This window comes from Humulus lupulus, chromosome 2, assembly GCF_963169125.1.
Source record: "Humulus lupulus chromosome 2, drHumLupu1.1, whole genome shotgun sequence".
NCBI lineage: Eukaryota > Viridiplantae > Streptophyta > Magnoliopsida > Rosales > Cannabaceae > Humulus > Humulus lupulus.
In genome coordinates, this window is record NC_084794.1 from 223,557,241 (window position 1) to 223,569,347 (window position 12,107).

The following is a 12,107-nucleotide window of genomic DNA, read 5'->3' on the forward strand; positions in this document are numbered from 1 at the left end:
GCTTTTGTAATATTTCCTCTGTTTTCTCTGTATTGCCTTTGGGTGTATAAATGAGAAACTATTCATCAACATCAATTGAGCTGAGTAAAAATCATTTTTCCATATTTTCTCTAAATCTGTTCTCTCCCAAATCGTAAGGTTTCTATTGTTCGGCCACTTTTTGTTAAGCCACGCATTTGCGTAAATAATGTCGAGCCCACAAGGGTCTTAAACTATCGCTTTGTCATAAAATAGCATGAGCTCTCTAGAAGCAGCGTTGTCGTGGATGAGTATGCTTGTTCGAGTTGCTTGTAAAAACGACCCAAGATTTTATAAACGACTTCGTAGTTTGGTCATCTAGAACTCCATGGTGGGCGGTGATTCAGATGTGGAACAGTCGTTCAAAAACAGAGTAACTTGCAAGGCTATCACTTCGACTCGTTCTTGACAAATTGTCAAATGAGGTATCAAAAGATGGCATTTCGATACTTCCCTGCATTCATCCCCGAAAAGATGGTTGAAATCCATGTTTGACTCGACTACGGTCAATGAAACTCCATCGCCTTGGACGTAGTGCACCACAGGTTTTGGGGAATCTCGGGGCAAAGTGAGGACTCCGACAGAAGGGAGTTAGTTGTGCAGAGTTAGAGAAACTGAGTGGATGAGTTTTGGAATGATTGAATTGAAGAATGTTGAAGGAGACAATCAATTAAAAATCTGAAATGCAGACAATCATTTTAATCGTTTCTGTCTTCATTGTGATTTTGCTCTTCACGTGGTAAACTAATAAATTATTCATACATATGCTACAACAAAATAATGTTCTAGTTTGTAAATAACTTTGAATGGGTCTGGGCTCAGCAGCATTGCACTAAATCCACTAACTCAATGATGCAATTTCATTGCTAAAGCAATATTAATTATATAAATACATATATAAACAAAAGTTTACTATAATCTAACCTATTACAATGGTGATGTTCATCGTGGAAGGAGTCTCCAACTATACCAATCAAAGATTTAAGAGGAAGATTAATATCAAACTAAAGGTGGTAAAACCTATATTTCATATATAATATTATATTGATAAGCAGAGAAAAAAACCCAGAAAGAAAACAGAGAACTTCGAAAGTAAGAGAAAATGAATGAGAAAAAAAACGTAAGCTCGAGAGAAGGAATAAAGAATAAGAAATTTGTATATATATACATTTAGATGAAGTAATTGGAGTCAAAGAAAGACTGAGCTACTCTGTCTTAGTCGACGAAGAATTATTAAGGAACCAGAGAATGTTATGAGTCACTGGAGAAAAGAAAAAACAATTAACGGGAGATGGGAGAGATGAATATGGAAAGTTAGCAAATTCAAAAAACAAAACAAAAAAATAGATAGCAACAATTAACGGAGCAGTTATGAAGATGAGAGATTTTTTTTACCAAAAAAAACAATTTTATATGACGTTGAAGATGAAGAATTGTTTTTTTCTCTTTTTTTTTCTTTTCCGATAAAACAAAACAGTTATCCTGCTATCTTTTTGGAGAGGAGAATATTGCTGAGGAAAATGTGGAACAAAATGGAATTATATTGATCTGAAATTAATTAATTACAAAAGAGAGAAGTAGGTGTATATATAGGAATACAGAGGAAACAAAATCAAGAAAGGTAATAGCCTAATAACTAACAAATTAACTAACCTACACTAATTATAAACTAATGACAAGAAAATAAAATAAGAGTAAAAGACGTTAACTGTGTATAAGAATAGCTAATACAATAGAAATAAGATTCTTAATAGCCTCCCCTCAAGATGAACAATGTATGTCATGCACAATCCTTTAGGAAATGTAAGAATCAAGAGTTGTGGAGGGCAGAGCCTTTGTGCATTGTGCATCAAATAATTGGTGTTTGCTACTAAAGAAATAAGTTGTATGGCTGAAGAATGGATTTTGTCTCTAATAAAATGGCAATCCAACTCGATGTGTTTGGTACGCTCATGAAATGTTGGATTATTTGCAATGTGGATAGCTGAGTTGTTGTCGCAATAAATTAAGGCTGGGGAGGTATGGTCAACTCCGAATGCTTGTAATAAGTATTGTAGCCATGTGACTTCACTTGCTGTTGTTGCCAATGCTCCATATTATGCTTCTGCAGAACTTCTAGATATTGTGGGCTGCTTCTTTGAATGCCAAGAGATTAAGCAATCTCCTAAAAAAACACAGAATCCGGTTCTTGAACTACGAGTGATGGGACAAGAAGCCCAATCTGAGTTTGAAAAACCCTTGAGTGAGAGCGAAGAAGAAGTGGGATAGAGGAGACCTTGACCCGGTTTTCCCTTGAGATATCTCAGCAAGTGATGAACAGCTTGAAGATGAGGAGTAGGTGGTGCTGACATGTACTGGCTGAGAGCATGAACTGAGTATGTGATATCGGGTCTAGATAGAGTTAAGTACAGTAGACGACCAATGAGTATCCTGTATTGAGAGGGATCTTCTAAAGGAGTGCCTGATGTGGGGTTGAGTTTTAGTCTTGGATCCATAGGTGTAGCCGCTGGTTTGCTTCCTAAATAGCCAGTGTCTTGTAGGAGTTGTAAAGTATATTGCCGTTGTGAAAGGAACAAGCCTGTAGAAGAGCGGGAAATTTCAAATCCTAGAAAGTATTTGAGGGGACCGGGTGTCTTGAGTTGGAATTGAGAGTGTAATGAATGTTGTAGCTGCTGTAAGTTTGAGAGATTAGGTCCAGTGATGATGATATCATCCACATAAACTAGGAGGGCAATGAAATGATCTCCTTGTCCTCTGGTAAAAAGGGTGTAATCAGCTTTGCATTGGTGGAAACCATCTTGTGTGAGGGTTGTGGAGAGCTTTGTGTACCACTGCCTAGAAGACTGTCGCAGACCATAAATAGATTTGTGCAACTTGCACACAAAAGGAGATCCTGCATTAGAAGAAAAAGAAGTTAGTAAACCAGGAGGAAGTTTCATATAAAATTCTTCATTTAAGTCTTCATTTAGAAAGGCATTATTTATGTCAAGTTGAAGTGTATGCCAATTTTTAATTGCGGATATTGCTAATAAAACTTTAAGTGTAACCATTTTTGCTATAGGTGAGAATGTATCAAAGAAATCGAGGCCTTCTTGTTGTGAGTAATCCTTGGCAACCAATCGAGCTTTATAATGCTCAATGGGTCCATTGCTGTGATATTTTATTTTATAGATCCACCGACAACCTATAGCTTTTTTGTTTGATGGCAAAGGTGTGAGTGTCCATGTGTTATTGATTTGCAATGCTTTAAGCTCAGTTTGCATTGATGTGATCCAGTTGCTATCCAACGCAGCTTCTGTGTATGTTGTTGGTTCACGTGAAGTGGACACTGCAAGAGTAAAAGCTTTATGAGTATTAGATAATTTTGAATAATTAATATAGTTACCGATGGGGTAAGGAGTGGGGGGATTAAGCTGGATTGAACTGTGACACTCAAAATCCTTAAGATATGCTGGAGGATGATGCTGCTCGCTGGATCTTTGAAGAGGTGGAGAAGGAACCAAATCTGGTATTGCAGAGGCATCTGGATGATTTGAAGTGTCAGTTGAAGGTAGCAACTGATCTAGTAGTGTAGCAGAATTATTTTGCTGAAAAGTTTTGCTAATGTCTGAAGTTGGTTGAAGTAAGGTTGTATAATCTGTTACATTAGTATGAGAGACTAAAGTAGAAGGTATTACAGTATTAGGAAATGGGTCAATTATAACAGAAACATCATTAAGCTTATGAAATGGAAAAATAGTTTCATGAAATATCATATTCCTTGAAACAAATTTTTTTTGAATCAATGTCATAGAGTTTGTAACCCTTGAAACCAGGAGGGTAACCCATAAAAATACGAGTCTTTGCACGAGGTTGGAATTTTGTTCGATGAGTAGAAAGAGTAGATGTAAAAACAAGACAACCAAAAGTTCTAAACATTGTATAGTCAGGTAATTTTTTGTAAAGTATTTCATAAGGGGTGTGATTCTTTAAATTATGAGTAAGGGTTCCATTAATAATGAATGTTGCACTGAGTATGAAATCTGTCCAGAATTTTATAGGAGTGTGTGCTTGGAAGTGTAAAGCCCAAGCTACATTTAAAAGAAGCTGATGTTTTCTCTCAGCAATGGCATTTTGTTGAGGTGTTTCAACACAAGAAAATTGATGAATTATACCCTTGGAGGCAAATAGTTCAGTGAATGTTAGCTCGGGAGCATTATCAGACCTAAAACATTTAACCTTATTGTGAAATTATGTTTCAATCATTGTTAGAAATTTAGGAATGATAGTGATAGCATCAGATTTATGGTGCATTAGATAAATCCAAGTAAATCTAGAGTTGTCATCAACAAGAGTGAGAAAATAACGATGATTGGAGTGAGATGGTGTGTGATGTGGTCCCCAACCATCACAATAAACAGTGTAAAAAAGATTAGGAGCAAACTAATTGTTATGAGGAAAAGAAAGCTTTCTTTGCTTAGCTTTGGGACAAACGTAGCAAGGAGTATGTTTATGTAATAGAGATGTATTACAATTCAAAGTAGTGCTTAGTAAATTCAAACATTTAGAGGATAAGTGTCCTAATTTGGAATGCCAAATCTCTGCTGTGATCGAGTTGACTTGAGAAATGGAGTGGGGATATCCAAGATATACAAACCGTTGGAGGATCTACCCTTGCCAATCATCTTCTTGGTGATTGTGTTCTGAATAGAAAAAGAATCACAGCAGAAGGAGAGAACAATATTTTGAGATGATGTTGTGTGGGAAAATGAAGAATAAAATGAAATTATATTGATCTGAAATTAATTGATTACAAAAGAGGGAAGTAGGTGTATATAGGAAAACAGAGGAAACAAAATCAAGAAAGGTAATAGCCTAATAACTAACAAATTAACTAACCTAAACTAATTATAAATTAATTACAAGAAAAGAAAACAACAATTATAAATTAAATACAAGAAAAGAAAATAACAGTAAAAAAAGTTAACTGTGTATAAGAATAGCTAATAAAACAGTTATAAGATTCCTAATAGAGAAGAAACTTTTTTATTCAGTCAAGGAGAACCAAAGTGCTTTAATTAGGAAATTTCATTATATAAATGTAACTACATCATAGTTATCATGAACACCAAAAAATCTTCACAATCCGCGGGCACTAAAATGTCCCGGTTCTATGGGGACAAAACAAATATCCCCAATGGTAGAAGTATATATATATATATATATATATATATATAATATGGTGCTGAGACTGTATTTCATTGTGTTTTATTTTAAACAAATAATAAAGCGAACTATACTTTTATTTCTCTATATCATGATACTTACAAGGTCTCAAAAACTTTTTCTTTGTTGTCAACTGTTAGTGCTTCAAGAACAACAAAATATTATATGAATGCTTATAGATCGAAACCAATCCCATTGGAGAAAGTGTCCATGCTAGTATGTTTGGTGCATCATATAAGAAATTCGTAATATTTGGTAATGCCTTTGTATTGTAATAGGTGGCTGGATGCATTCCTTTGACAGGGAAACAAACAAGCTGCTTTAAGAGAGCCCAATTATTTTTAATACAAATTGCATTATTTAATACCAAAAAGATTTATTGTATTATGTCATATTGCATAATTTTATTTATATATCATATCATAATACTTCTTTTCTTTTTCCTCATATTTATATTTTTCTCTCATATCTCTCATGGTTATTTTCTTTCTTCTCACTTATCCTCTCCACTTGCTCTCCTAATCACTTTTAAACTTAATATTACTTGAAATTGTAATTGTGCTTTTTATTTTGTAAAATGTTAACATTCAATATAGTACAAATAATTAATATGACATCACAAAATATACAAGTGATTGTGATGAAAGAGGGGCTAAACAGCGCAACATCGTGGACATGTTTTAAAACTAATTTATACAAAAACATCACGTAAGTATTAGCATAACAATTCTACATGAAATCATATTGCTTCAGTGCAAAAAATGCAGTAAATATAAAAGTACTCTCTCACAATTTGTGGAGCTTTAAACGAAAAAATTTGGTGTCAGTAAAAATGAACAGTGGACGTCATTGTCGTCAACCAAGCAAAATTCATACTAAGGTATGAAAACTCTCAATGTACAAAACTATGGCGTAACAGTTTTACACATTTATGTGAGTAACAACAACAATGCAATCAACATATCACATATATAAATATAGCAGAAGATCTATTAACCTCATTCTTCATTTATTTACACAATCAAAAGTAATCTAATAATGCAAACTTTACATGCAAACCGATTTTACCTCCATCTTTTACTAACTTAGCAGAAGTTACCAACCAATGCCCCGGAACATCATGCGGTCCTCGCACCACCTCAGCCGTCTCAACAAATCTAAGCAGCTTTGCAGATCGAGAGGGGGGTCCATCTGGATAAACACCAGAGTTAAGTACAGCCTGCGCCTGTCTTTGATGATCAGCAGTAGCTGTTTTCTGAGTAAATGTAAATGTTGTGCTCAAATTAGTGAGAAAATTTGATTTGTGAGAAGTTTCTGGTGCTGCAGACCACTCCGTCTTTCGAATGGAACAATTGGATAAATGGGTAAAGAGTAAACGGAGGTGAAGTATGGTCTTAGGCCACTTCCCTTTACTAATTAACTGTGCTCCAGTCACAATATACACTCCACTAGACTCTCCCTTCAACCAGTTTGGATCATGTTTAACCACTGATGTGCATATATTTGAATATTTCTTCCATCTGATTGGTTCCAAGAACTGGTCACTACATTCATAGTCATCAGAGCCTCGCCACCGGCATGGACTGCTTTTGCTGCTGTTAGCCAATGCAATGTTCATTGTATTCGGAAGGCTTGAGAGATGCTGTACATGAAGTGCTAACTGATTGCATTTTTTCCCTTCCAGGTACAAACGCAAACCGACAACTGGTTTCTTATCAGTTGAAACCTAAAATGGCAAAAGTAGGAACATATGAGTGTGCCATAGTGAACACTTAGATTTCCATGCTGTTACACTCAAGGTGGAAAAAATATCTGAAGCAGTTATAATACAACAGCAACAATTACAGAAGAAAACAAGGCTTTTTTAAATAAAATAAGGAAACGTACTCATTTGGTACCTTATATTTAAAAAAAAAAGCTTTGATACTCTATGTTCTCGATAATGATCATCGGGTACCTTGTAATTTAAAAATCGGTATAAAATAATACTTTCTCGATAGTAGTCATTAGGTACCTTGTAATTTAAAAATTGATATAAAATGGTTCTTGTTATTCATGGGAATATACCCATTTGGTACCCTGTAATTTCTGACCAAATTTGAGCTTAAGATACGATTTTATACCAATTTTCAAATTACAGAGTTCCTGATGATCATTATCGAGAACATATGATACCAAAGCTATATTTTGTATAAATACAGAGTACCAAATGAATATATTCCCATAAAAAAAATGAAGTAACACCATTTAGAGAAGATCGTACCAAAGGAAAAGGAATATATAAACAAGGGACAAAAAAAAAACAAAGAAAAGAAGGAAGCATAAATAAGCAAGAAAAATTGAATAAGAAGTCACTTAAGAGATAATGGCAGGGTGGACAATCCAGAAAGTCAGTGACCTTCACTGGGGTACAAGTACAACAATCTAACTACAAGTAGTGATCTCAAAGAACTCAGGATCTTGGAGCACCCAAGTTGATGGACATATGGATGCCAAATACCTTTTCTTCTTTTTCTTTTTCATCTTAAATGAATGCTGACTAGTTTAAATTGTAATATCCAGCAGTCTAGCCACAACGTTAGAACTTTACTTTAAAGAGTTTCAGTTATAAGTTAATGTCCGAGTACTTGTGCCAATTTTCCAACGAACTCAATAGCAATAGCATATACGTTCTTTCCAAACTAAATTTGTTTTGTTTCTTTGATGGGAATTGCAGAATGAAGAAAACATTTATGAATGAATGTGTTAATTGAGTAGAGCCACAGAAAAAGTAGAAAGTATAGATAAATGAGAGAAAGAGATCAAAGATAACACATTGTTTAATAAGTGTGCAGTGTGCACATCTGTCACAGAGTGGCTATGAAACACATATATGCGCATGGGTCACGCAGAGAATATATCTGTGCACATGAACATGTCACACACAGAGAGAGAGAGAGTAACCTGAGTACAGCCAACATTGATTTTTGGACCAAAGAAACTAAATTGTAAGGATGGGCAAACAGGCTTTCTTCTTTGATGTCGGAGAGGCAGCTCGCAAAACATAGGTGCCCATTGCCTTGGAACTTGAAACTCCAAGAAGTACTGTAAATCCTCTAGAGCAGGCTTGTCTGAAAAGATAATCATGAATAAGTACAATTTGATACTACAAAAACAACATCCAAGAATATTTTGACAGTTATTTATATGAAGAGGATAACGAAAATTGCAATTTAAGCAGAATTATACATGGGCAGGCCAAGGTTAATCAATGCCTACACTAAGGGACACTTATACTCTCAAAGTCAATAACCACAGTACTGTTATTAGGAAGTAAACACTTACAGCGTAAATACAGATTGATAGCATGACTAAGATAGCCACTGCCTGAAACGCCAGTAAGAAGGGAAATAATAGGTACGAACTTAAAATGAATAGCTTCAGGTTTAGCAGCCACAGTTTGAAGCCAATTGGAGTGACTGTGCAGGAACACATCCCCTCCTCTTTTTGAACAAGTGACAGTGAGACCCTGTGATAATAGAAAAGTTAGAACAATAGTTCAAATAGAACATAAATCTTGTTCTTTATATCACTGTTCTTAGGATTTTTGCTTACATCCTTGCTTGATGTTTCTGAAATAGTGGTCAGCTGCATTGTGTTTGACTGCAGTATACGACCGAACACTTCAGGAACCTACAGAAATGAATTCAGCTCATCAGTTAATGAGTACATGAATACAATAATAATAAAAGTATTAAAGCATCATTACTTTGTATTTTCCATCTCCTGTTTTTCTCTGCAGTAGGGAAGGGCTTCTGCTGTCTGAGAAAAGAATGTCTCCCAGATCCTCCAGGTGTCCTCTTAGATCAGCCGGAGGAATTGGTGATGAAGACTTCTGTCTAACACAAACTAAGTCTTGACCTCCAACAGCCATCCCTACTATTATATGTGTCCCATATGACTTGATAAACCTGCCTAATAAATTTGATTAGTATCATAGCCACACCCCACATAATGTATGAAAGAATGCTTAGTTAAAAGTACCTTAAAATTCTTTTCCACAAGAAAGAACCATGCAAAATCAAAACATGATGGTCTAATTATACCCTGTCCAGATTGTATCTATTTATCTATTCTTTCCATTTTTATTGGTTATGTTTATATAAACTATACAGTCACATGAAGAGACTTAAATTAAACTACTATGTGGAATTAAATTCAATAAATTGAGTGGGAATATGTTAAGGTTGAAGATAATAAACCAAGGAAGAGTTACCATATATAATTTCCCTTACAATAATAGAAGGCCATAACTAATGTAGTAATTTCACTACTGCAAGAACTTGGGAGGAAATTAAAACGAAGACTGATGCTTGAAAAGTTCAAATATTGCAGAAATTGCTTATATAGTAGGGTTTTGGATTGAGAAACATGTGGTGAAACTGCTTCGGAGAGGCAGAAGTTCCTCACAGATTTGCCAGAGAGAGACTGTATTCTCTTGTTTCTCTCAGCAATATAAAAGGGCTGTATGCTAGTTGCAATAAGCTGCCTAAGAGTTCATTTAAAAATAGGAACATATGCCATGACAGGACTGTTAAATAAGCCAGTAGAACCCTCCAACTTCAAAAACGTTTACTTATTTATCATTTTATGCGTTTGACAAAATGGTTATTATTGTCTAAAGGGCCAAGAAAAATAGTAAAAGAATACCTAGACAATGCAGCTGGATCCCAACGAGGTGGAACAGACTTTTTTACTTCGTCATGCAGAACTAATGGAGACGCTGTAAGATGCAAGTTGTACAATGAGATGAAGTAGCCATCAAAAGCAAGACTCTTGGTGTCTGCAACATCATGATACCAATCTCCACTTAATTCAAATATAGCATTAAGATAGCCTGAAGGGACTTTTCCTTGAATTGAAGATCTCTGATTAAGTAATTCAGACATCTGCAGAGAAAGAACGTCATATATGCATATATATATAATTTATTATAACTCCATTATCTGAATAAGCACAGAAAAAATAAGGTAAATTCACTCAGCACCAATCTAATTCATACAACTAGATTACAAATAATAATTTCATACCTGCTAAACTCTAGCCTTTATTCCTTTTGGTATAATCTAAAGTCCAAATCTAACTTACAGTAAATTCATTGTGATTTTATCAAATTCCCAAATAAAAAATGATCTTTATGAATTATAGAGCCAGTCAGTGCAGAGCTGTGTTAAAAAAAAAGTATAAAAGGTTTTATATCTAAGTAATATGTATCATAATTCCCCTATGGACATGAGTGACAGTTTTTGTCACTCATTTCTTTCAATTACCTAAAATTTTCAATTATTATAAAATCTTAAAGTTTCTTGATTGCATAAAAATTCATGATTTTGAGCTTCAAAGCATAAGTCTCTTCATTATTTGGACTCAAATTAGTCACTTTCATTCATAAGAATTCAAACCCAGCTAAAATTTAACCTAATCAAGTCAACCACTGAGAAATTTATACAGATAAACTTTTTTTTTTATCTTTTTTATTAATAATAAAAGAAAAACTCTTACTTGATTGAACTCGAGAATATCCGATTTGAACCGAATTCGATCTCCCTTATCACATCGAATATCCTCCGAAACTCCGGGAATCGTGAGCCCTCCACCACTACCAGGTATCAAAACATCCCTTTTGTTAGCCTCATCGAGCAACACCAACCTTCCACTTCCATTTCCACTCAACCCTTTTGCGAATTTTAACCTGAAATCACTACTGAGATCAAACCCTTTTCCCAAAGCTTCTAACGCTCTCAAACCAACCGGTTTTTCCTTCTTCACATCCATAGACGGCGCCACCTCAGTCGACTCCTCCTCCATTCCCATCCCAAACGAAAAACTTCTTGAGAGAGTAAAAAACTTAACCCATGCACAAAAAGTCTCTCCGAAGGTGGAAGAATAAGGAGAAGCAGAATCCAGGCGAGAATGAAGGCGAGTCAAAGATGGAATCAAACATGGTAGATGAGTATACTTATACGCAAGGAAGATGTTTGACGAAAGCTTAAAACAAAACCGATAAGAGTTGAATTTTGTAGCTTCTTACGTATAAGAGTAGTAAAATCTAAAAAAGCAAATGAAGAAGGAAAAAAAGAAGAAGGGGGTAGTCGGTCAGATAGAGAGGCATGGTGATGACGTGGTGTGTATTTTTTTTTTCAGGGAGTAATAAAGACAAATGAATGAGAGAGAAATGGACCACGTGATGTTGACTATTGACTGTGAGAGCCGAACAAAGCTAAAATGGATGCTCTCTCTCTCTCCTCTAATTCTTTAATTCTCTCTCTCTATAGATCTTTCTTTTCCATTCTCAAAGTCAAAGTCAAACTATTGCTTCTTTTGATTCATTACCTAATTTACACTACCCTCTTACCTACTACCGTCTTTCTTTATACCCTGTATTCTGCGGTCTCAAAAAGAAGCTTATCTCTTTAATTTGTTCTCTTCCTAGAATAGAATGATACCGATTTTTATTTTTTAAAGAAACCTTGGACTCATCGAAACCCTTCAAGGGGTTGTCATTGATCAATGGCATCTGCTTGAATTGCAGACATAATACAAGTTGGATAGTCAGGCCACTATACATAGTGTTCTTCCATATTCACTGCCAATTTTGCCAAAGCATGGCCTAAACTATTGGCAACTTTGGGGCAGTGTTGGAAAGAAATACAAATTAAATCATTACAATGAGCAAGAATATCACTAACAATACAGCCTAAATAAGAGAATGCCAAAGATCTCTTCTTAATAGCTTTTATAAGGATTAGGCTATCAGATTCAATGACAATCTTCGGGAACCTTAGTTGCTTACAAAGCTTCAAATTGGAGAGTAACGCCATACCTTCTGCCACTTCTGGTCTAAA

The 12,107-nt window shown here is 35.0% G+C and overlaps 1 protein-coding gene across 1 annotated transcript; it reads right to left on the reverse strand.

Annotated features, from left to right (window-relative positions):
* Window positions 1-5,994: 5,994 nt before the first annotated feature.
* LOC133818997 (MACPF domain-containing protein At1g14780-like) lies at window positions 5,995-11,302 on the reverse strand. The gene is made up of 7 exons (XM_062252140.1): window positions 10,765-11,302; window positions 9,913-10,151; window positions 8,972-9,173; window positions 8,818-8,895; window positions 8,548-8,731; window positions 8,167-8,333; window positions 5,995-6,949 (listed from the first exon to the last, which is right to left on the reverse strand). The coding sequence occupies exons 1-7, from the start codon at window positions 11,074-11,076 to the stop codon at window positions 6,245-6,247; spliced, it is 1,887 nt and encodes a 628-aa protein (XP_062108124.1). The 5' UTR covers window positions 11,077-11,302; the 3' UTR covers window positions 5,995-6,244.
* Window positions 11,303-12,107: the final 805 nt, after the last annotated feature.

What these genes read in the sequence shown, in the direction of transcription:
- LOC133818997 (XM_062252140.1), bottom strand. Translation starts at nt 11,076, where the DNA reads ATGGGAATGGAGGAGGAGTCGACTGAGGTGGCGCCGTCTATGGATGTG. An exon ending in GATCCAGCTGCATTGTCTAG is followed by an intron (nt 9,174 to 9,912) that starts GTATTCTTTTAC and finishes TTTATTAGGCAG; the next exon opens with GTTTATCAAGTCATATGGGA. An exon ending in TCAATGTTGGCTGTACTCAG is followed by an intron (nt 6,950 to 8,166) that starts GTTACTCTCTCT and finishes TTGCCATTTTAG; the next exon opens with GTTTCAACTGATAAGAAACC.